Source organism: Camellia sinensis, chromosome 8 (assembly GCF_055761805.1).
Source record: "Camellia sinensis isolate YWXY chromosome 8, ASM5576180v1, whole genome shotgun sequence".
NCBI classification, from domain to species: Eukaryota; Viridiplantae; Streptophyta; class Magnoliopsida; order Ericales; family Theaceae; genus Camellia; species Camellia sinensis.
This window is the reverse complement of record NC_138968.1, coordinates 37419513-37446029: the sequence shown is the minus strand read 5'-3', so window position 1 is coordinate 37446029 and position 26517 is coordinate 37419513. Positions and strand designations below refer to the sequence as shown.

Here is a 26517-nt window from a genome sequence, read left to right as displayed (position 1 = left end):
ATTCCCCATCAAAATTCAATTTTTCGCATTAATAAAATTTATGTCTTTTATAATTCTACGTGGATTCAAGAGTTCTATCTATTAGAACCATATCTAACTTTGCGTCATTGCACCTATGCAAACCTCCGTAATAGTCCTTGACTTCATTAAACCTCATAATTTGAAAAACATAGCTGAATTATTAGATATACCATAATTTAGCAAGTTCTTTCTTCTCCTTCTTCTTCTTCTTCTTTTTATTTATTTTATTTATTTTTTTAAATTTGGTTACAACAACATCAAATTTATATTCTTTGTTTTGCCAAAGTATTACATATATGTGATGACATAATTATAATTAGTGACAAAACCACTTACTACCGGCCATCGAGACGGCGGCCTCTCCCCTGGAAAGCTCCTTCTCCATCATCTTGATTCCGTTGCGCTGAAACATTTGTCTGCTCCTCTGATGCAGCATTTGCTCGTGGTTGTGTTGAAGAGCTTGCTCGGTTTCCATCGAGCCGGCGGCCTCTACCCTGGAAAGCAACTCCGGCTGGTTGATTTTTCGGCACCGGAGCATTTAATTGGTACCCCACACCCCAAAATACAACCAGTTTGTGACTTACATGGCATTAAGGAATAAGAATGGCGAAGACGACCACGACGAAAAAAAAAAAAAAGAGAAACAGTAGTGCAGAACTTTAAAAAAAATAATTTTAAATACATGAAGAAATTTATAAAATTATTTTTTAATGTTGTAAAGTTTATTATTAATATGTAAATATTTTTTAAAAATTACACTAAGATGGTTATAGTAGTTGCTAAATTGTAAAATTCTCAATTAAGCGCTTCATTCTGAAGACCTTTTTTTTTACAAAAAATTTATGAAAACAGCCCACTTTTTTAGGAAACAAAAAAGAAAAAGTTTTCAAAATTTTCAGAAGTTTTTTTGCACAAAAATGAAAACTATATAAAAATGATGGGTGATTTCAAACTTTTTTTTTTTTTTTTTCTTTTTGTTTTTGAAAACAAAAAATGAAAACACAGTCAAATTGGGTAGTGATTGAGAAATTCAAAGAGGCAATCCTTATATTGGGCCTGTTTAGGCCAAGCTTAGCACCAAAGAGGAGATTGAAAAAATGCTTCTTAAATTAGGTAAGACTTTTTTAGATCATAGATTTGAGTATAGATTTAAAAAGAAAATAATGTGAATAAAATATAACATTTTTTTTTTTTTTCCATTCTTTTTGCCTTTCTAAATTTCTATTTAGATTCATAATCCAAATACTGCAAAATTGTTTTTGCTAGTCAAGTGAATGGGAAAGTTGGCCGAAATTTCAAAAGCCATTATCATGTCTAAATCTAAAATTTGCAGAAATTAGTATCATAAGTTGATGCATTCTTCAGAAAAGAAAAGAAAAAAAGAAAAGAACAAATTACATCATTAGCTCTCGTAGTTTATGCAAAATATTATTTTAGTCATTGTAGATTTAATTTGAACAGTTGAACCTCCTACTTTCATTTTTATTCCAATGTTGTCCCTCCATCACAAGTTGTTGACATTTTGAATTGAAAAATACCATGTGCAAAATTAGAGGGATATAGTCCTTGTAATTTCTTTTGAATTTTACTTTAATCTTTCTAGTTTTGCACATAGTTTTTTATCTATTTTTTTTTTTAAATTCGAAATTCTACTAGTAAGTGATGGATGGACCATATTACAATTTTCAACAAAATTGAAAGTGTAGATTTTAAATTGTTCAAATTAAAAGAAGTAACGATATAATTTACACAAAATAGAAATAAAAAGTAGAACTAAGAAAGGATACACCCAGAGAGGAGTGTTGAAGAAGGTGAATCTGCCACCAGAAAGAGGATAGAGAACTGTCAAGAAGTAATAGAGATGGCCTGCAGCCATGCCAAGCAGATCTGGCTTCAATGGGTTCCCAAGAATCAAGTCTATTCCCAGCATATACCATGGTAGGTAGAAACCCTGTCACCCACCACCACACACAACCCATCAATCAACCAACTAACTAATAAGACTCATTAATCCAAATTCTAGAGCCTCATTATTTGCACATAACTGTAATTTTTATTCACCCAAAATATAACTGTAATTTTTTCACAATTTGTAGGCGAGGAATAGGGAAAGATTGTATCACAAATAGTAAGACTCGAATCCAACCAAGCCAATTCCCTGATCTCAAGATAATTTAAGTGGTAGTTTATATAATACACTCTTTTTTAACCCCTTGTTTTGGCTTTTGTTTTGTTAGGTTGTTCGTCTTTCACCAACTTATAGGTTGACTTAAATCTCGTTTAGCAATATTATTTTTTAATTTAAAATTTAAAAAGTTATTAAAAAATTAAAAAACTAACAATTTATATCAAAAAAGTCAAAATTTTCATTTTCTCTCTACTTTTTGCACATCTTTTCGTAAAAAATCAAAAAATCATCCCAAACATACTAATTTTTTTTCACATCATAGTTTAGCTAAAAAATTAAAAAGTTACTAAAAAAATATGTTTCCAAACGAGGCCAATTGTTGTAAATTTTTTAGCTCTTAGTCAATTATTTTATTTAGGTCTGTCTAGATTAGACTATATTTAATTTTAAACTTTTTATTTATAAAAAAAAATCTACTAAAGATGAAAGTAAGCAACTTTTTTAGGCATTTTCATCAAAAATTCGATTCAATTTTCATTTTTTTTTAAAGATAATCTAATTCAGACATACCTAAATAGCAAAAAATAATTGATCCAAAGTTTAAAAAAAAAAAAAAAATTGAAGTTGAAAAGATAAGTCAGCCAAAAAAAAAAAAATTTCAATTTGCAAAACTTTTATTGTGTTTAATTCACTTCAATGAAATGAAATGTTCATCCTTTAATTTCGGACCATTCATTTGTAATAATGCACAATGTTTTCACTTAAAATGTAATTTTTCATTTTTTTTTTAATAAACGATATGTGAGATAAGAATGAATATTCTAATACAATAATCATTCAATTTTATTTTATTTTAATCAACCAAACATAACTTTATAATCACAGCAATTGCGAAAGAAAGGGAAAGATAACATAAACATAAACATACCTTGAGTTGAAAGAGGCCATGAATATTAAGACGCTCGTTTGGAAACTCGCGGCTCCAAACATAGACTATCATAAAAACTATGGAAGCTCCCATGAATGGACTCCATAGGAGTGGAACAATTGCCATCACCTAATTAATCACACCAAACCCACTATCATGCCTTTTATTTTTACAATTTTCTGTTTATATTTACAAAATTATAAATAAAAAACTATTTGACATCTATTTTAATTTTAAAAATCTTGTAAACAATTTACAAAATTTACTAAATTTTTTAATCATAAAAAATTGATTTCACTTGTTAGAATTTTTATTTATTTTTTCTTTTACCACCAGCGTCCACACCCGTCTCCGGTTACCTCCTTGGACAACCACCTCTAGCCAGTACCTCCTACCGATAGCAACCACCTTTGGCCACCACCTTCGATGATTGACAACCATCTCCAATCAGCAAGGTTGGCCCTGAAATTTAGGGGGCCCAAGGCAAACTTCGGAAATAGGACCTGAGAGGGAGATTTATGATCTGGAATTGGGCCGAGGCAACGGCCGAGCAGATTGAGAGCCTAATGGTGCATGGGGCCGAGATGACCGACGATCTGCCCGGAGATGGGCTGCCAGGACTTGGGCCGGGCAGGAATTATGCCAAGTATGTGCCGCCCCAGACCGTAAAGAAGCTGCTCGGCAAGGCAATGCTCGGTTGGAACGAGCTGCTTGATCAGGCGATGGTGGAGCCAGTCAAGCTGAGTGACCGGCGCCCAGAAAGGCGTGGTCAGCCGAGGTAATCATTTGATCGGTAGGAAGGCCGACCACAGGAGGTGCCTCGGGCTAGGCTTTGCCGAGATGCCGCCTAGCCCGGTCCTCCTTGGGCTTAGCCAGTGAAGTGCTTGGGTATGAAGCATAGCACGGCCCTTGGATAGAGAAGCTCGGCTGCAGCTGGGAAGGCAGGCAGTTGAGATTAGGTGATATTCAGCAAGGTTTATGCTGACAGATAGGATAGCGGAGCCACGTGTCAAGAGATGACTGGGAGTGGATATGGGGTGCAGAGGGTATATAAGCATGTCTGCGCCCCCCATACGCGAGAGACAAACATTCTGTAAGGAATTCCTACACTTTAACACTCCTCTCTCTCTCTCCATCCTAAGGTGTGTGCTAACTTGATCGTCAGAGGGTTTTTCCGGCCACACACCGCCGGGTAGCTCACCATTATCTGCTCGCAGGTGATCGAACAGAAACGGAGCTCGGAAGAAAGGAGTACGGGCTTGCCAGAATATTTGCTCCCCGTACAATTGGCGCCGTCTGTGGGAAGTTGACAAACAAAACCTTGTCTTCCAGGCTTGTCTGATCGTCGTCCATGGCGAACAACGATGAGTTTCCGTTGTCTGCCATAGATGGAGCCACCCCGGAGTATACCCGAAGGAGAGAGGGACCTCCCGCCATCCATCAAATGGCGGACTTGGAGACGCCCGCCGGAGGACAGTCAGGAGACGTGCGGGATAAGCGCGGAAGAAGCTATGGTCATTCACGAAGTCTGGACGGTCATCGGCGACGGAGAGAATTACATGCCCGACGTCTGGAACACAAGTTGAGGGACCAAGACGCTGTCATCCGGCGAATGGCGGCGGAGATGGAAGAGCTCAAGCGGCATGTTAAAGGGAAGGGTGTAGCTGGAGTGGGTGACCACAGTGAGCACACCCCCTCCCGCCGTTCAGGCAGTCAGAGTAAGCGACGCACTCTATCCATCTCTATTACCAGAAGTTACCAGGTTGGTGATTCCGACGTGCATGCAGAGAAGTCTAGCGCGCAGGATAGTACATACTAGCCCTCGCGTCCGGTGACGACGTTGGGGTACTCATATTCTGCTCACTCAGAGGATTTGCGGGCAGTCTTGAAGGAAAGAGCTCGCCGTCGGGAGGCACAAAGGGTGCCGGCGTTTCAACGGCTATCCTATGGGGTTCACGCCAGCGAGGAGGTCGGAATGCCTCCACCCCGCCAAGCAGCACCACTTTTTGTAGATATGGACCTAGCCAAGCTGCGCGCCACCCCTTTTTCCCCGGAAATAGAAACAACACCGCTTCCGGCAGGCTTCCACTAGCCTAAGTTCACACTCTACGACGGAAAAACTGATCCTTACATGCACATAAGCCACTTCCGACAAGTTATGGCCGGACATCGGAGAAATGACGGGCTTATGTGCCTTATCTTCCCGTCAAGTTTAGGCGAGCTAGGCTTGAAGTGGTTCGAGAGGTTACCGGAAGCGAGCATACAAAGGTGGCACCAGTTGGCCGAAACCTTTGTGACGCGCTTTAAAACTAACACAAAAACACCAACGGAAGTCGATCACTTACTAAGTGTCAAGATGGAACCGAGCGACACACTGAAGGCATATAACTCCAGGTATTGGGAGACCTTCAACGAGATCTTAGATTGCCCGGTCAACCTTGCAATCACTCAATACAAGCGTGGTGTCCCGGTCGGACATAGACTGCGGGACTCGCTCACCATGCACCAACCGACGTCCATGGGCCAGCTCATGTAGCGCATCAATGAGCACATCCGGGTCGAGGATGATGCGTCAGCATCTACCGTGAAGTCAACCTCGGTAGCAACAGACAAGAAGACGGCAGGCAAAGTGCACGCAGTTGGGCGAGAGTCCAGCCGCTCAAGTGATAGAGCAGAGGAATCAGACCGTGGCTCGAATCGTAAGAACCGGGGTAGAGGACGTCAGCACGACCGGGATGACTACACCCAAGATGATGTTGCGGATGCCAACAGAAGATTGAAGGCAAGGACTGGCATCACCACGGTCTTCAAGATTCCAATTTATCGCATACTTAGTGAAATCCGAGACGAGGAGTATGTCTGGTTTCCTGCTAAGTTGGGCGCTGGACAGAAGGGCTACAATCCGCGGTATCGTTGCACATTCCACCGAGAGAGAGGCCACCGGACTGAAGATTGTTTGCCTTTGAGGCAATACTTAGAAGAGCTGGTCGCGGCTGGGCACCTCGACCTTTACATTGATGGCGGCGTAAAGCCGAATCAGGCTCCGGTCGATCCCAGGGGATAGGATGACCGAGACGCACCACCACAAGGAGTTATTAATGTCATCCACGGCATCGTGGAACCGGAGCGTGTTTGCGAACTCCGGGGCATGATAAAAAAGGCAGAGCATATGAGGGAAGTTTTGTCGGTACAGCCTGCCATCAAAAGAGGGAAGACTGAAGAAAAAGACGCGATTAGTTTCACCTCAAGGGATCTAGAGCGTATCCAGACGTCGCACAACGATGCCTTAGTAGTAACACTACGCGTCAAGGAATTTGATGTTAAACGGATCTTGATCGATCAAGGAAGCTCGGTCGAGATCATGTATTTTGATGCGTTCAAGCAACTCAAACTCCGGAAGGCAGACTTGGCTCCGGCAACTTCGCCACTGGTTGGTTTCAACTCACAGCCGGAGTGGCCTTTGGGAAAGATTATCCTGTCGATCAAAGCGGGATCCGTTGTCAAGCAAGTGGAGTTTTGGGTGCTGCAAGTACCTTCGACGAACAACCTTATCCTTAGAAGGGGATGGCTTCACACTATGCAAGTTGTAGCGTCGACCTACCACCAGGTGATAAGATTCCCCTCGGCTATGGGGGCAATCGAGGAGATCTGAGGGGATCAAGTCATGTCCAAACAGTGCTTCGTGGCGGTGAACGGCAGCCGGGCTGCCAAAGGGTTCGTGCAAATGATAGAAGGACCGGAAGACCGAGGAGTTCTGGAGGATGTTGGCACTAAGGCAGAGAACAAAGCTGTGAAGGACCTGGTTGAGATGCGAATCGATGTAGAGCGGCCGGATAAGTTCTTCTTGCTCGGTTCCAACCTCACTACCCAAGAGAGGACCGAGATGGTTGAGTTTTTGATGGCCAACGTCGAAGTCTTCGCGTGGTCGCCTTACGACATGCCTGGCCTCGATTCAAGTTTTATCTACCATCACCTCAACGTCTTCCCTGGAGTAAAGCCAGTCATCCAGCGAACAAGGATATCGGCACTACATCACGCCGAGGTAGTTGCAGAGGAGGTGAAGAACCTGCTTGAGGCACACACAATTCAAGAAGTGCACTACCCTCGGTGGATTTCCAACACAGTAGTGGTGCCCAAGAAGAATGGACAGTGGCGAGTTTGTGTCGACTATAAGACAGTCAACTGAGCTTGTCCCAAAGATAGCTTCCCTTTGCCGCGAATTGACCAGCTTGTGGACTTGACGGCTGGACATAATCGGCTTAGTTTCTTGGATGCCTACCGCGACTACCATCAGATCGCCATGCATGGGCCTGACCGAGAGATCACCTCTTTCACCACTCCAAGGGGACTCTTCTGCTACCGAGTCATGCCTTTTGGTTTGAAAAACGCCGGGGCAACCTTTCAGAGGATGGTGACCAAAATGTTTGCTCCTTTGCTTGGCCGGACAATAGAGGCTTACATTGATGATATGGTGGTAAAGAGTCGACATGAGGCAAACCATTTGTCCGACTTAGTCGAGATGTTTGCCATTCTAAAGAAGCACAAGCTGCGCTTGAATGCGTCAAAGTGTGCCTTTGGCGTGGGATCCGGAAAATTTTTGGGGTTCCTAGTCATGAACCGAGGCATCGAAGCAGACCCTACTCAGATCAGAGCCGTGCAAGAGTTGAAGCAGCCCAGCTCGGCTAAGGACGTGCAGCATCTGGCCGGGATGGCCGCCGTGCTTAATCGGTTTATAAGTCGGTCATCAGATCGCTGCTGCCCTTTCTTTCAAGCATTGAAGTCAAAGTTCTCGTGGGACGAAGAGTGTGACCGAGCTTTGGCCGAGCTCAAGGAATATCTGTCTTCTCCGCCACTATTGGTTACACCAAAGTAGGGTGAGGAACCCTACCTTTACCTTGCCGTCTCCCAGCACGCAGTCAACGCGGTGCTAGTCCGCGCTGAAGGAATCAAGCACCTTCCAATTTTTTATGTCAGTAAGACCTTGCTGCTGGCTTAGACGAGGTACTTGCCGCTGGAAAAGCTTGCATTGGCGTTGATGATGGCTTCAAGGAAGTTGGCGCATTATTTTCACGCCCATACCATCATCGTACTGACCGAGTTTTCCCTTAACGCCTTGTTTGAACGGGCGGACTTTTCAGGCCGAATTCTCAAGTGGGCGGTCGAATTGGGACAGTTTGATGTAAAGTTTCAACCGCGCACAGCCATAAAGGCTCAAACTTTGTCCGATTTCGTTGCTAAATTCTCACCAGGAACTCATCCGGTATGCCCGGTCGATATTGCCGCGGCAGAAGAAGAAGGGACTACGAGCCTGATCGAGATACCACAACAGGGTGGAGTTACTGACGCGGAATTTGCGCGCCCCGCCGTAGTACCCTCAACTTGTACAATTCAACCAACCGGTGATGCGATGACGGAGTCGGGTATTGTTGTCCCACCCACTCTGTCCGGTACCGCGTCGTCAGAGGGTGAAGTAATGGAACTACTCAGCACAGAGCCTGCGGCCGACATAATACCGCAACCTGGTGATTCGCCTACGGACTTAAGCATTGTAGACCGATTTGCTGAGTCCGGTGCCGAATCACCAAGGGGGGCTGGAGTGGAACCAATCAACGCAGAACTTGAAACCATACTGCCAAGAAACCGTGATCCCATTGCCCTTCACAACTCTCAGGACCCATCAGACTGCTGGAAGCTTTTTGTGGGGGAAATGTGGAAGCTTTTTGTTGATGGAGCGTCCAACCATCACGGTGCCGGCCTAGGTATCGTTTTTATCTCCCCGGATGGCTTAACCATTGAACATTTTATCACGCTTGGCTTCCCAACATCTAACAACGAGGCTGAGTACGAGGCCCTTCTCGCCGGGCTCAAGAGCGCTATTCAAATAAAGGCTGCCGAGCTACTAGTGTACAGTGATTCCCAGCTTGTGGTTAACCAAGTCTCTAGGATTTATGAAGCAAAGGATGACAGAATGGCAAAGTACCAAGCTCTGGTCAGGGAACACATCAAGCAGTTTCAGGCAATCCGTGTCCAACAGATTGGCCATGAAGAAAATAGCCGAGCTGATGAGCTGGCCGGCCTCGCTTCGATGGTAGATAGTACGTCTCCAAACCCCCTGTTAATTGACTTTCTTCCACGGCCCCGCATTAAAGATGCCGGGCAGACGAATGTATTCTGCGCCGCACTAGGTCCCTCCTGGATGGACCCCTTAATCTTGTTCCTCAGAGACCGGACTCTACCAACTGACAAGAAAGAAGCACACAAAGTCTGGGTGAAGTCAGAGCGGTTTTGGCTCTCTCCATCTGGTGCGTTGTATAAAAATTCCTTCACTGGTCCTTATCTAAAGTGCGTGCACCCGAGTAGTGTGGAGGCCTTCTTGTACGAAATCCACGAAGGCATTTGTCGCAGGCACATATGGGGCAGGTCCTTGGCCTACCGAGCTATTTCGCAGGGATACTGGTGGCCGTGCATGCAGGCCGACGCACAAAAGTACGTCCGCAAGTGCAAAAAATGCCATAAATTCGCCCATCAGATCCATCAGCCTGCTAGGGAACTTCTTCCCCTCACCAGTCCTTGGCCCTTCGCCATGTGGGGGCTAGATATTGTGGGGCCACTGCCAACAGCACTGGGCAACCGCAAATTCTTCATTGCGGCCACAGATTACTTCACGAAATGGATTGAAGCTGAGCCCTTGGCAACGATCAAAGAGAAAGACGTGAAGCGGTTTGTCTGGCAGAACGTGGTCACGCGGTTTGGCGTCCCCAAGATCTTGATCTCTGACAACGGCACCCAGTTTGACGGTCGCCTATTCAGAGGATTTTGTGAAGATTTGAAGATTGAATTCTACAACTCCACTCCGGCTTACCCGCAATCCAATGGTCAAGCCGAGGCATCAAACAAGACTATACTGGATGGGTTGAAGAAACGCCTGGAGAAGGCAAAGGGAAAATGGGCTGAGGAATTACCCAGCGTCCTTTGGGCATACCGAACAACCCCGCGGCGATCTATCGGGGAAACTCCATTTGCTTTGGCTTATGGCATGGAGGCGGTCATACCTTTGGAAGTTGGCATGCCCACCCTAAGAAGTGAGAGTTTTGAGCCCGAACTGAATGCCGAGGCTATTGCCTTGGAGCTGGACCTAGTGGAAGAGCGTCGGGAGAAGGCCCTCATTCATCTGGACGCCTACCAACAAGAGCTCTCAAAGAAGTATAACAAGACGGTGCACCCCAGACCGTTCAAAGTTGGTGATTGGGTTTTGAGGAAAGTTATGGGCAACACCCTGGTGCCAGGTGAAGGCAAACTAGGGGCAAATTGGGAAGGACCCTACAAGATCACCGGTCTGGCGGGCAAGGGGGCTTACCACTTGGAGGATCTAGAGGGAAGAGCAATACCTCGGCCATGGAATGCGGCCAACCTGAAATTGTATTATTTCTAAGCTTTTGCTTTCTTTTCTAGTGCAAAGGAATTTTTTGGCTTGCACTTCAGAATGTAATTCTTTTTGTCAATATATAGAAGTAATTTTGCTTTAGCACTTGGACTGTTGTTTTAATGTAACAACCGAGATGATTTACTCCGGTTGGAAGAGTTGGTGTTTTGTCCAACTTCGGATTCCCAACCGAGATGGTTTACTCCAGTTGAAAGAGTTGGTGTTTTGTCCAACTTAGGATTCCCAACCGAGATGATTTACTTCGGTTGGAAGAGTTGGTATTTTGTCCAACTTCGGATTCCCAACCGAGATGATTTACTCCGGTTGGAAGAGTTGGTGTTTTGTCCAACTTCGGATTCCCAACCGAGATGGTTTACTCCGGTTGGAAGAGTTGGTGTTTTGTCCAACTTAGGATTCCCAATCGAGATAGTTTACTCCGGTTGGAAGAGTTGGCGTTTTGACCAACTTAGGGATACCAACCGAGATGGTTTACTCCGGTTGGAAGAGTTGGTGATTTGTTCAACTGCTATTCCCAACCGAGATGATTTACTCCGGTTGGAAGAGTTGGTGATTTGTTCAACTTCGTTATTACCAACCGAGATGGTTATTTCGGTTTATGAAGTTGCTGTTTTGTTCTGCTTAAGTATTTCAACCGAGTTATGTATTCCGGTTGACGAGGTGTTTTGTTCAATCTATGATTTATACCGAGATGTTTTGCTGAAGATGGAATTGATGATAACCGTGCAAGCACTTAGCAAAATTAGAGTTTTTCATTGATAAAAAGTCAATACAGAAGGTGGGGACAGAGCCCGGTTACATCAGAAACGTAGAAAGCAAACATACAAAAAGAAAAGAAAACTAAACTAAGGGGAAGAGATTGGTAAACTCGTCCTCGGCGGCCTCAAGGTTGATGGTTAGACTTTTTCTTGGGCACCGGGCTCGTCATGGCCGGGCTGCTCCTCTCTGTATCTGTCTCGGCGTCACCCTCTTCAAGCCCTTCCTCGGCCTCAGCTTGCAACCCGCTGAACACGTCGTTTGCGTAAGGCACGAGGTAGACCGGTAGGAAAACAGGAGGAGGATTGGTAAATACGTCGGTGTTAGAGCCTTGGCCGAGATGCTCGCAGGCGGATTTCCAGCCAGCCTTGAAGTAAATGTCTTGTGTTGCAAAGACTTGTTTCTTATAGCTCTCCTCGGCTTCGTTGAAGCCGGCGTTGTTAGTATTCCGGCAGTCTTTCTTTCGCGACTTTTTGAGCGCGTTTAGCTCGGTCTGGAGCTCATCCTGTTTTTTCTTGACTGCATCCAACCGACCGAGCAGTCTGTTGTTGTCTGCATTAGCCATCTCAAGTGAAGACTTTGCCCGGCCAAGCTCAGCTTGGAGGCTCTGGACTTGGCTGGCTGCGTCATTGGTCTTTTTCCGAAGCCTATGGATGCGCTCCATTACTAGGTATTGTTTCTGAATGGCCTGCAAGAAGCAAAGTTGATTAGAGAAGGAACCGAGCAAACACTTGTGAAAATTTCAGAGGCACATTGGCTTACCCTAGCCATAGACTTCACTGATGATTTTATCAACCGAGTGTAAGGGACGTGGTCGCTGCCGACCACGTCGCTCGGTAAAAGAAGAGCTTTGGTAAGATCGAAGGCAAGCAAATGCTCTTTATCGCCCTTGATCGAAGCCGTGGCCTGGATGTCTTGACCTCGGTGCTTCAGCTGTGGACGCCAGGCCGGCACTGGGACAGGAGTGTCAGATGGCTGCTCGATAGTCAGCTCGACGACAAGCTCGGCAGATGGGTCTGCGCGAGCTCTTTTACCAGCACAGCGAGGAGCAGGTTCTCGGCTGGACTGCCCAGTTTCTTGAGAGGCAAGAGCGACCACGGTGCCGCTGGATTGACCGGCGACTAGCGAGCGGGTGACAACGCTCGGCATCTCGGCAGACGTGGCGCTGAGCAGGTTCTTGATTCTGCTTCGTTTGGCCATCTCTTGCTCCTCTATCAACCGGATTAAGGGGACGTCAGGAAAGGTAGGATATGGAGGTGGCGATGGAGCACGGAGGAAGTCTGTTACTTTACTCCGGCGCGGAGCAGAGTACCTGTAGGTTGGGGTGTAACCGAGCAGTTCGTTGCAGTCTCGGTGGCGATGGCAGAGCACAGTCTGTAGTGCCTCTACATTGGGAAATTGATAGTTGGCTTGCAAGGCTTGGATTGCTGCAAAAAAAATAGGAAAACCTGTTAATTACAGAATAAAGAGGTAACCTGACCGAGCAAGTCTGAGCGGCTTACATGAGGAACCGAAGTCCTTGCTTATAAACCAGCCCGGTACCTCGGCTGTTTCATAATTGCCCGACACCTAGAAAAAATCATCGTCGTGCAAATCTTTATCTGGGGTGCTGGTTACAATTTTCTCCTTGCCCGGTCTGATTTTCAAGTAATAGGCTAGGCCGTCACCGGTGTGACCCATCGTGTATTGCCTCAATATCTCGGCTAGACCTAAATTGGTGCCTAGCTGATTATTCAGTTCATGGACACCATTGATAATTCGATAAGTGTTGGCGGACACTTGTGTGGGTGCCAGCCCGGTGCGGCGGATGAACTCGGTGATAAGTGGGTTCAGTGGGAAGCGGAGGCCTCCTTCGACGATCGACAGCACGGTGAAGGGGCATTGTTCTGTTCTACCCCAAGGCGTGGTCTCTTCTTCTGCGAACTCTGGGTGGACATCGGCCGGGATGCCGTACTCCTCCCTGAACACAGCCAGCGCGACCGGAGTATCCACTAGGAAGCGGAATTTCCCCATTTATGGCCGACCTAGGATAGCTCGGCTGAGGGGTTTGGCACTGTGGTAATTGGTTGTTGCTCGGCCCTGAGAGCCTCAGGAATGGACAGTGGTCCCCTTGGACTCTGCAGGAAAATGATGGCAAGTGTAAGTGTGAGCGCGGTTGCGCGAAGGGAGTTGGACTTTAGCTCGGTCATTAAGAGTGCTAAACCACCTCGGTCGTCTAAGCTAACTAAGGAGCTCGGTCGCCCAAGCAGACCAGATGTTAGCCCGGTTGAGCAACCAATTCCTTTTGTTATCTCGGCTTTTGCTGGGGTTGAAACAAACATGTTATTTGCTCGGTTAGATTGGTTTTTTGGATCAAATGAAGACCAGGAGCCCGATCCGCCCCAGTTCTTCAGTGTTCTTCAGGAAAAATAAAGAACACCAAGAACAGTGGGAGGTTTGGGACGGTTTCTATGGCCTATGCCCTAAGAACTAAGTTTTAGTGCCCTAATATGTGAAATATTAAAGAAGATAGCAACAAAAGAGGGATTGAAGGTCTTACCAGTGAGGGGTAATTACTTTTCTTTCGAGCACAAACGCAAAGAATGGCAAGCGGGGCTTGGAGGAAGATGCTAGAGCTCTGGCGAGTCGAATTGCAGAAAGACAGTAGGAGGAAAATGAGGACGAAGGGTCTTGTGTGTATAGACAAAAGAGACCGCCCAAATTCAAATTCTGGAAAAACGACGGGTTGGCTGCTCGAGAACCAATGGCAGCCCGCCACGTGTCCCTGTTTATGGCGACGTCAAAACTGAAGAGACAGGTTGAAGAGTCGAAGAGCCAACCGGGCTACTTTCAAAGAAGAGGACGTCAGCCGAGGAGTATAACCGGACAAGTTTGCAGACAGTAATGTTAACTAGCCCGGTCGCCCTTCAGCATTCTAAAGACCGAAGAAATGTTACCCCGGACGAAGTATAGGCAATCCCAGTCACGCTCGCGCGGACGGAATTAAGGGGCAATTGAGAGGGAGATTTATGATCTGGAATTGGACCGAGGCAACGGCCGAGCAGGTTGAAAGCCTAATGGTGCATGGGGCCGAGATGACCGGCGATCCGCCCGGAGATGGGCTGCCAGGACTTGGGCCGGGCAGGAGTTATGCCAAGTATGTGCCGCCCCAAACCGTAAAGAAGCTGCTCGGCAAGGCAGTGCTCGGTTGGAACGAGCTGCTTGATCAGGCGATGGTGGAGCCAGTCAAGCTGAGTGACCGGCGCCCAGAAAGGCGTGGTCAGCCGAGGTAATCATTTGATCAGTAGGAAGGCCGACCACAGGAGGTGCCCCGGGCTAGGCTTTGTCGAGATGCCGCCTAGTCCGGTCCTCCTTGGGCTTAGCCAGTGAAGTGCTTGGGTATGAAGCATAGCACGGCCGTGGATAGAGAAGCTCGGCTGCCGAACTCTAGCTGAGAAGGCAGGCAGTTGAGATTAGGTGATATTCAGCAAGGTTTATGCTGACAGATGGGATAGCGAAGTCACATGTCAGGAGATGACTGGGAGTGGATATAGGGTGCAGAGGGTATATAAGTATGTCAGCGCCCCCCATACGTGAGAGACGAACATTCTGTAAGGAATTCCTACACTCTAACACTCCTCTCTCTCTCTTCATCCTAAGATGTGTGCTAACTTGATCGTCGGAGGGTTTTTCTGACCACACACTGCCGGGTAGCTCACCATTATCTGCTCGCAGGTGATCGGACAGAAACGGAGCTCGGAAGAAAGGATTACGGGCTTGCCGGAATATTTGCTCCCCGTACAGGACCTCTCTTACATAAAAAAAAAAAAAAAAAAAGAGTTCATGGATAAAACGATAAGTTACAACAAGTTTTTTATTTGTTTGCAGTCACACAAAAAATTTATTTACACACATAATCATTAAAGTTATAAACAAAAATTTACCTTCATATATTAAGATAGGAGCAATCATTACAAATACCCAAAAAAAAAAAAAAAAAAATCTAATCTTGTTGCTTTATAGTTTATCAATATCCAGTTTACAATTAAACCTACTATTACATAAACACTACTCTTCTCACATTTGGGCCTATAGTATTTGGGCCTTTTTTTTTTATATCCGAAATACAAAATTATATTTGGAGGCCCCTATTTTCAACCCAAATTTGAGGGCCCAAGGCGCAACCTCTCTTGTCTACCCTCAAGGCCAGGGCTGCCGATCACTGCCAACTATCTTCAATAGCCAGAAACAACAACCTCCGTTCACAACATCTATGTGGCCAATAACCACATCTAGCCATAATATATGAGATTGTCAATAACCATCTTCAATTATCACGTCCTTCTGGCCACACCTCTTTCACTTAATTTCAAAACAAAATTTGAAAAACTCATGTGTACCAGTTGTGTTTTTGTTTTTGTTTTTACCAAAAATATGTTTATGTTTAATAGTTGTTGTAAATAAAAAATAGTAGACAGTAAACATTATCAAATAAAACCAAAATGTATATAAATTGGTAAGATTTTTCAAAGGAAAAATGACTGAGACCCCCAGCTGGGGGTGCTGGGGGTCAGCTCCCATTGGACAAAAAAAACTGTTTTTTTTTTTTTTTTGGATTTTCGGCCAACCCCAGTGCGACACGTCACTGGGGGTCGTCAGTGGGGGTCACCCCACTGGGGGTCTGTAGCATGGCCCTTTTCAAAGTAAACCCCACCATCAAACCGTGTAAAATTTTATCCATTTTAGTATATTATGTTTCTGATTCTATAATTAATATATGTTTTCATGGCAAAACTAGATTATTTTTCACCATTCGGCACTAGGGCTAAATTATATTTTTTATCCTTGTAGTTTGATTCAAATTTTACTTTGATTTCTATTCTTTTAATTTGAACCTAAGAAGGATGGACACGGACATGTGACACGACAAAGATGCGACACAGACATGCTGACACGTTAATTTTCAAAAAATACAGGACACAACACGTGGGGGACACGCATGTAATATATAATTTTATATAGCTATTATATGTTATATATATGAATATATCATTCAAAGATAATAAAAAATACAATATGAGACTAATCTCTATAAATTTATATAGTTTTTGTTTTATTATTAGATCTTAAGTTGTTTTATTTATACTTATAATTAGTTTCACATGTGTCTAATTGATAGATATGTGTGTTTAAGAGATACACACGTGCGTCTTCCAAGTGTCCAAAGAGTGTCTGGGTTTTTAAAAAATAGGACACGTTTTGAAGAGTGTTAGACACGTGTCGGGGAAGTGTCCAAAGAGTGTCGGTGTCCAACATGGACACGACACAGATATGTTACCTTTTTAGAAGTGTCTGTACTTCTTAGTTTGAACAATTTGATTTTTACACTTTGAGTTCAGTTTTAATTTAGTCTTTTCATTCAAATTGAAAATTAAAATTAATAATTTTGTGACAAATGTTAGTCTCTTGAAATATATACATGGAAAAAAAAAGGGGTAATTTCGACATAATAACAAAATTAAAACTGAACTTAAAGTAAGGAGATTAAATTATTCAAATTGAAAGAATAGAGATTAAAGTGAATTTGAATTAAATTATATAGGTGAAAAGTGTAATTTAGACATAAGTTTTATTGTCTATCATACCAGTAGTGACAGGGCGCCAAAGATGAACATCCATAGATAATCTGCTGTCCTCTTGTCGAAGGGTCCCCTTTCTAGTTGGACTCCGTGCCTTGCTCTGAGATAATGATCAAAATATACCCATCCAAAAAAAAAAAATGATCAAAATATTTTTGATGTTTTTTTTTGTTCAATTGTAGCTTTGAAAGTGGTGGTGTTAGTGGCCGTGACGACAGTAATGATGGTGGTGGCATTGGTGGTAGTGTGGTAGAGGTGGTACTACAAAAAATTAAAATTTTAGAAATTAAAATTTAGAGACAAAATTATTTTATAGGGACTAAATATTTTTGATGCGAAAAGAGTCATTATTATATTTTTAGCAACAAAAATTAAAAATTTGTGATGAATTATTATCTTTTTGGAACCAAATTTTTTGTCTCAAAAAATAAACCTTTTTGAGGCCAAATTATTTTGTCCTTAGTGACATTTTCAAAATTTTGTCACTAAATATTTTTGACTTTTCGAGACGACCTTTTAGCGATTTACCTATTTTGTTCTCTAAATGTCTTCTGTAACAAAATTTTCACTTTTAGAAACTAAAAATTTTGTTCTCTAAAACTCTTATATGTTATAGTGTAGTAGTTTAGTAGTGTAGGTAAAAAATTTAAAGGTATTGCTAATAACAGCTTTAAAAACGGTCAACGAGGAATATAAAATGTCAAATTAGTTATAATCTCTATACAATTTTATTTATCCTAATATACTTTTATATATTTTTATAAATTGTTTTACACATTTCAATTTTTTTTACATATTTTCCAACAATAACAACAGCCCTTAAGGCAGTTTTTAGCATTTTTCAAAATTTTATTTGGAAATTGTTTTTTACATTTCAAAAGTATAATTTATTTATTTATTTTTTTTTGGGGGGAGGGGGGGAATTCCATGGTACAAATGGTGTGTACCATATAGACCCTATTAAGAATTTTTGTAGTGTATGTTACACATTTTGTAGTAAATGTTACGTATTTTTCTAGCAGAGCTATGATAATTATTGGTTAGAAGTGAAGTTGCATATTTTTGTGATAATATTACCTATTTTTGTGGTTCGAATATATTTGGATAAACAGTTTCGATTTAGAGTACTAAATCAGTAGCTCTAAAAACACCATTAATGAGCTGGCAAGGGGGCAAGAAAAAAAAAAAAAAACCCAAACTATCACATCAATAGTAGGGTCCACATGATGTCATGTCATTAGTGGTACATTAGTTGTGTTGAATTAGTAGTATGAAGCATTCTTCAATCAGTGGTGATTGGTACCACTAAATCACCACTACTAAGATGGAAAATCAAAAAAAAAAAAAAATAGGGCACAACAACATTGTGGCAATGGTTGGAACCCACTGCCACATCATTAGTGTCACCACTAATTACTGGTCTCAAGCATTTTTGTTTTTTAATATGCTTTTAGCCCTACTCAAAATGGATGAAATACAAGAACAAAAAAAAAAAAAAGTGTTTTCATTAATTTCTTACATTAACAGAAGTCGAAATGCAAATGTAAATGAAAATGGCCCAAGGAAGAAGAAGTTTGTGATAAGCCTCCAAATCTGCATATCAACAAACATCAAGGCAACATTACATTTACACCTATAAAAGCTTACTTTGTAGAAATTCATCCTACACTACATCTATTCATTTTTTTTTTCTGGGTCTGTTTTTAACAATTTCTTAGCATCCAAATGGAGCGGTAATAAAAATTTAAACCACATTTTGATACCTGAAAATTTTTCAGAACCTTTCCGTAAAAAAGTGCTATAATGCGAAGATCATAAAGTCTCCAATGATAGGCGGCCGAAGTCATTAAACAGATGACACCATACGTCTTGGCTACTGGTGGTAAATCTCGATAGTATCTGAAAATGTGAAAAATGTATTTTGAATGTATGATCACATAAAAATATCAATTGGAATTGATTAAATCCCACCCAATTGTAGTTCTTTATAAAGGAATTCAATCCAATTATATAACAAGAATATTAATGAAAGAAAGAAGGGGAAAAAAAAAAAAAAGATGTAAGAATTTGTAGCAGAGAATTTATGGGTTTTCCCAGAAATTAATGGCAATAGATTGAAGAGTATGAGATGCACATGAAATGAAATTGTTTAGTCTTGTCTTTGGGTGTGCTTTGTGTAAACATATTGTCTCATTAATTAGGTAGGAAAAGTTTCGGAACTATATCAACTATCTATCTATTAATACTATTATTAAGTGAATGTCTAAATTGATTTAGTAAAATATTATTCTCTTCATATTACGTGATAACTTTATATATACTAAAATAAAAATATTATTATACACTACATAAGTAAGTTTTGAGTGCCACCGACTAATATCCCTTTATGATTGCATTTTAAAGTCATAAAAACTTAGTCGAATGAGGATAATATTGTTACAGTTCGGGATGAGAGTGTTACAATGGTACTAGAAGCAAACCCTAGTCCTATGAGCGCATTGTGGGGCATCATGGCATTGTGGTATTCTATAGGACACGTGGCGTAGCAGCATGGTGGATCTTATGTGGGGGGTGAGACTTTGAAATTAGCTTATTACTTTTTTTAAGTAACCTTTTCAGTATGGAAAATGCTAGAGATCCCTAATTTTTTACTAAATAAATGACTAAATGTTTCACATGGGTGTGGGGCCCACAAAATTGCGGACCCCACGCCCATGTGAAACATTTGGTCATTTATTTAGTAGAAAATTTGGTGTCCCTAATATTACCCTTAAAGTATATCACCATTTGTTGCAAAATGCAAGTAGTGACAATTTGGAAATTCTTCAAGTTTTTGGGTGGCTCTAATCCCACACACACAACTCTTGCTTCCACATAGGGTAAAAAAAAAAAAAAAAATTAACTGTTCATACTTGTTTGATAGGAGTTATTACAAGTTATTTGTGCCTTGATTCAATTTTTTGTAAGATTTAAAAATTAAAAAAAATTAAAAAAAAAAAAAACAAAGAAGAAGAAGAAGAAAAATAAGTGATTCGATGATAACTGGTTTGTGTTTGATGAAAAGGTGAAAGAAGAAGGATGTGATGGCAAAACTTTTTCTAACTAATTGAGAGAACAGCAGACAAAATAGTGGCTTCTGTGTGAAAATAATGTCCTTGTCAACATTCATTTGCATGCCATTAACATCATCCAATATCAAAATCAACCGAAATTTCAATTTTTGATATTTTTTTTATAATATATAGCCTGTTTCGATTTTAAAATTTTTTATACCGATGAAACGATTTGATTGAATATTATATTTAAATACTTTTACATTATAATTTCTTGAACATTATATGATAAATAACTAACATAATACACTTTTGTGATAAAAACTGAGAAAAATATTTATGGAACAATTTTCATATTTTTTTTAAATTTATTTTCAATGTAAAATTTTATAATTTGCTATAAAACCTTTAAAATCTTATGTAAATTTCTCTTTTACATCAAACTAATAAAATCGATAAAATTGAATTATAACATACGGTCTGTATTGATTTCTCAACTATAAAAATTAAAAGAATTGATTTAATACTAAATATGTCCTCAACACCAATTGAACTAAACTGTTTACCTCTACTTTTAGACAAAGACACATAAAATAATTAATGTTACTTAGGCTAATACATGAGACAAAACCGATCTCTTCGATGTTGATTTTGGCCCATGCGCCATCATAAATATTATTTTTTAAATAAATAAATTTTTTATTATTCGTTGGACGAATAACAATGAAATTGAACATTAATATTTGCATTTTACTTTTTGGTTTGCTGAGATATAAACATTGTATTTAAATAGAGAAATATCACAGTAAAATTTTTAAAAAATAATTATAAATTAACGAGAAATTTTATAAATATTAATAATTAAAGGGTAAATTACACTGACACTCCCTCAGGTTTGATCAAATTACATTCTATTCGCTAATATTCTGGAAATTACATTTTCACCCCTGTAGTTAATAGTCTCATTTCACAAACCCCTTTACTTATATAAAATGCAACAACTCTTAATAAAAAAACAGAAGAAATTATATTGAAAAAAAAAAGTAAAGCAAAGGGAAAAAAAAAAGAAAAGAGTAAAGCAAAGTAAAAAAAAAGGAGAGTGCACAAGTTCAATATTTTCATTCCGTCTAAACAATTACAATGATAAAGGGTTAGTGTAATTTCATAAACATCAGGAGATAATATGTATTAAATGTAAATATCAAAAGGTGTAAGTGTAGTTTATCTATAATTAAAATTATAAACTTTCTCATCAATATGTATTTTTTTTTTTTTTCTGACTTTCACTAGGATGTGATTACCCCTATTTAAATTCGAGGTGGATTCCCTCCAGTCCAAAATCTGGACTAGATGGGATTGTTTCAGCTTGTAGGGCCCACCATAAGACTCATTTCGATGATCCGAACCGTTTTTTTTTTTTTTTTGGTCAAGCACTTCATGTATTTCATTCCAAAAAAAATTAAATCGATCTGATAATTGCAACTTGTTTAATTTATTATTTTTATCATCAAAAAAATGTATGGTTTAACTTTTAAAAGGGTGATGATTGAGACCCCCTCCAATCACCATCCCCACCACTCCCCCCACACACACACGTGGAGGGTGGTGATTGGAGGAGAAGGAAAAAAAAAGAAAAGAAAAAGAAAAAGGAACCAATCATAAGAGTAGGGGGTCAAGGGGGTGAGTAAAAAAGGGTTGCAAGTCATTATTCTTTTTAAAAACATAATTGTTGTCATTTTTTAGTAAAAAATACTGTAAATTGAACAAATTACAATTATTGAATTGACTTAATTTTTTTGTAAATGAAACATATGAAGTGTCTAACAAAAAAATAGTCTGAATCATTAAAATAATCCCATAATAATCCTTACAGACCAAAACAATCCCTTCCGATCTAAATTTTGAACGGGAGGAAATCCTCCATTTATATTACATGGAATGCTTTCATTTCTCAGGCCTTTCAGTTGTAAAAAGAAAGGCTCAAAAAGGAAATAACACATCTAGACTAAAACTTCACATTACTTTTAGCAGGATGGCACACAAAACACGAGAAACACTTGCCCACGAGAAAAGTCTTTTTGCACATTAAGACTGTACATTTGGCTATCTTTATTGGAGATTATTTATTTACTATTTATTTAAAGAACAACGAGAATTATCATTAATAATAAGGAATACAAGCTCTAAGCATACAACTTCAAGTAACTCAGATCAAATGGAAAACAATAAATGAGAATCCTTATAAAGCATTCAAATAGTAAATCTAAACAACTAAAAAATAAGAGAAAACATTCTATCTTACTCTATAACCCAAGAGTTCAATCGTTCAATTATACTGAACATCCAAGCTACAAAAAAACAACCTAATACTACAAGTCATACAAGTTTGCCAACCAGAGAGAGAGAGAGAGAGAGAGCTTACTGCAATGGTGCAGCCATTGTAAATGCTAGTGGTGCTAGTGGTGCTTGGTGAGAATATATGTATGGAGAGACAGATGACCTTGGTGTCAAAATGTAATTAATAATAGATTATAGCTAACATTCAAGTAGTTGGAAATAGATTAAAGCTATCAACATTCAAGTGGCTGGAAATAGATTAAAGCTATCAACATTCAAGTGGTCGGAAATCCCAAAGGTAAAGTCTTTTGGAATCAGCCAAAATCCAAATTAAACAGGAAGTCAAGTTGGGAAGGAGACCTGGACTTTGTCAAAGTCTTTAGTTAATAATAATGAGGGACCATCATCAACTCTTACCTGGTTCCATTCCATATTGTCTTCAAGCCCTTGGAGCCTCTATTTTTTGAATTCGAAATTGCTATTTTTTTTTTTAATAATTTTATATAAAATTATCCATCAGAATGACATGAAAGTGATTTCTTGATGAATTATTAATTTTATATACAGTTAATTTTTTTAATAAATTATATACATTTATATATTATATTTGTATATCCTTATCATTTTAAATTTTCTGCTCGTCTCATACGTTGCCGTATTTGACGGGTTACGGGTTACTCAAGGTGAAGCTAACCATGTAATTCAAAAACAAGAAAGTAAAAGAAAAGAAAACAATGTGGGAAAGTCTATAGTACATTTTGTATAAAAAAATGTACGGTACATACATAATCAATGGTTAGGATTGAGCCACATCATTAAAAGTGACCTGCTAAACAGGTCACTTTTTATAGTTATGAGCTAAAATCATATTTCTTCATAACTATAATCAAATTGATCATAACTTAACTATAACTACATCTCATAACCAACACCATTTTGTTCATAACAAATATCACATATTTCATAACCACATCTCATAACCAACACCATTTTGTTCATAACTAATATCACATATTTCATAATCATAGTCACATATGTCATAACCAACACCACTTTGATCATAACAAATATCACATATCTCATAACTATTGATCACATACCTCATAACCACATCTCATAACCAATCCCTTTGAGTCATAACCAACATCACATATCTCATAACCACTAGTTACATATCTCATAACCAACATTTTTTTGTCATAACCAATATCACATATTTCATAATCACTAATCACATATCTTATAATTAACACTTTTTTACTCATAACCACATCACTTTGATTATAACCAACATCACATATCTCATAACTACTAGTCACATATCTAATAACCAACATTACATATCTCACAACCACTAGTCACATAGCCAATATCTCATAACTCATAACCTTTAATACATATAGCATAACCACACCCTTTGACACCACTTTACTTATAACCATTACCCACATATCTCATAACCACTAACACATATAGCATAACCAAATACCCTTTGACACCACTTTACTCATAACCATTACCCACTTATCTCATAACTACTAACACATATAGCATAACCAAATACCCTTTGACACCACTTTGCTCATAACCATTACTCACATATCTCATAACCACTCATAACTATTACCCACATATCTCATAACCACTAACACATGTAGCATAACCAAATACCCTTTGACACCACTTTGCTCATAACCATTACCCACATATCTCATAACCACTTACAAATATAGTATAACCAAACACCCTTTGACGCCACTTTACTCATAACCATTACCCACATATCTCATAACCACTCATAACCATTACCCACATATCTCATAACCACTAACACGTATAGCATAACCAAACACCCTTTGACACCACTTTGCTCATAACCATTACCCACATATCTCATAACCACTCATAACCATTATCCACATATCTCATAACCACTAACACATATGCCATAACCAAACATCCTTTGACACCGCTTTACTCATAACCATTACCCACATATCTCATAACCACTAACACATATAGCATAACCAAACACCTTTTGACACTACTTTGCTCATAACCATTACCCACATATCTCGTAACCACTCATAACCATTACCCACATATGTCATAACCACTAACACATATAGCATAACCAAACACCTTTTAACACCACTTTGCTCATAACTATTACCCACATATCTCATAACCACTAACACATATGGCATAACCAAATACCCTTTGACACCACTTTGCTCGTAACCATTAGCCACATATCTCATAACCACTAACACATATAGCATAACCAAACACCCTTTGACACCACTTTGTTCATAACCATTACCCACATATCTCATAGCCACTAAGACATATGGCATAACCAAACACCTTTGGACACCACCTTGCTCAAAACTATTACTCACATATCTCATAAACACTAACACATATAGCATAACCAAACACCCTTTGACACCACTTTGCTCATAACCATTACCCACATATCTCATAACCACTAACACATATAGCATAACCAAACACTCTTTGACACCACTTTGCTCATAACCATTACTCACATATCTCATAACCACAAATACATATAGCATAACCAAACACCCTTTTATACCACTTTGCTCATAACCATTACTCACATATCTCATAACTACTAACACATATAGCATAACCAAACACCCTTTGACACCACTTTGCTCATAACCATTACCCACATATCTTATAACCACTAACACATATAGCACAACCAAGCACCCTTTGACACCATTTTGCTCATAACCATTACCCACATATCTCATAACCAATATCACATATATCACAACTACTAATCACATATCTCATAACCAAACACTCTTTGACTTATAACTATATCACTCTGCTCATAACCAAAATCACATATCTCATAATCACTAATCATATATCTCATTACCTTTACCCACATATGTTATAACCACATCTCACAACCAGCACCCTTTGTTTCATAATCAATATCACATATATCATAACACTACAAGAAAAGTGGGCTTATGAGACGGAACTTTTTGCGACAGCACATTTGTCGTCGCAAAAAGTCATTTTTAGTGACGACACAACTTGCCGTCGCAAAAAATGTGACATTTTGAGACGGCATAATTTGCCGTCGCAAAAAATATGACTTTTTTAGACGGCACAACTTGCCATCGCAAAAAATGTGACCTTTTGAGACGGCGTAACTTGTCATCGCAAAAAATATGACTTTTTGAGACGGCACAATTTGCTGTCGCAAAAAATGTGCATTTTTGAGCCAGCATAGCTTGCCGTCGCAAAAAAAAATGTGACTTTTTGAGACGGTACAACTTGCTGTCGCAAAAAATGTGCCTTTTGAGACGGCACAACTTGCCATCGCAAAAAAATGTGACTTTTTCATAAAAAAAATAATAATATTTTTTTTTCATTAAAATAAAAATAAAACAAATAAATTTTCAATCTATAACTAAAAAAATATTTTTTTAAAAAAATTCATTAACTACAAAAAAAAAATTATTTTAACAAAAAATAAATTTTTTTGACAATGGCAACCCTCGTCGCAAAAAAAAAAAAAGGTTAAACCACGTTTTGTTGTTTAAATTTCATTTGTGACCGATTTTTTTTTTTCTTTCCCGCTATGTTCCCCCAATTTTTTTTTTCCATTCCCCCTCCCTTTTTTTTTCCCATTCTCATTCTGTAACCCCCCCAACCCAAACAAAAAATCCCCAATCTCAAACCCCCCCGCCCAAAACGAAAAAACCACAATCTCTTCTTATCCCCCTCTCTGTCTCTTTTCACCAATTTTTCATGTTCCTCTCTCTCTTCTCTTTCTCTCTTTCACTCATCACTCTTCTCTGTCTGTCTTTCTATCTGTCTCTCTTTCTCTTTCTATGTCTCTCACTCATCTATCTCTTCTCTCATCTCTTTTCTCTCTCTGTCTCTTTCGTTCATCTCTCTTCTCTCTATCTCTCTCATCTTTTTTCTTTCTCTATCTCTCTTCTCTCTCTGTCTTTTTTTTTCTGTCTCTCACTCTCTATCTTTTTCTCTCTGTCTCTTCTCTTTCTCTCTCTAACTCATCACTCTTCTCTGTCTGTTTGTCTGTCTCTATCTCTCTCTCTCTCTCTCTCTCTCTCTCTCTCTCTTTCTTTCTCTCTTTGTCTCTCGCTCATCTCTCTTCTCTCTATCTTTCTCATCTGTTTTCTCTCTCTGCCTCTCTCACTCATCTCTCTTCTCTTTACCTC

The 26517-nt window shown here is 40.0% G+C and overlaps 1 protein-coding gene across 1 annotated transcript; it reads right to left on the bottom strand.

The window, feature by feature from the left end:
* Positions 1-196: 196 nt before the first annotated feature.
* On the bottom strand, positions 197-22588 carry LOC114314900 (derlin-1.2-like). Its single transcript, XM_082882471.1, has 7 exons — positions 22368-22588; positions 18656-18791; positions 18412-18485; positions 16899-16992; positions 3078-3206; positions 1809-1972; positions 197-600 (listed from the first exon to the last, which is right to left on the bottom strand). Exons 1-7 carry the CDS (start codon positions 22382-22384, stop codon positions 357-359), a joined length of 858 nt encoding a protein of 285 aa, XP_082738597.1. The 5' UTR covers positions 22385-22588; the 3' UTR covers positions 197-356.
* Between the last annotated feature and the right edge of the window lie 3929 nt (positions 22589-26517).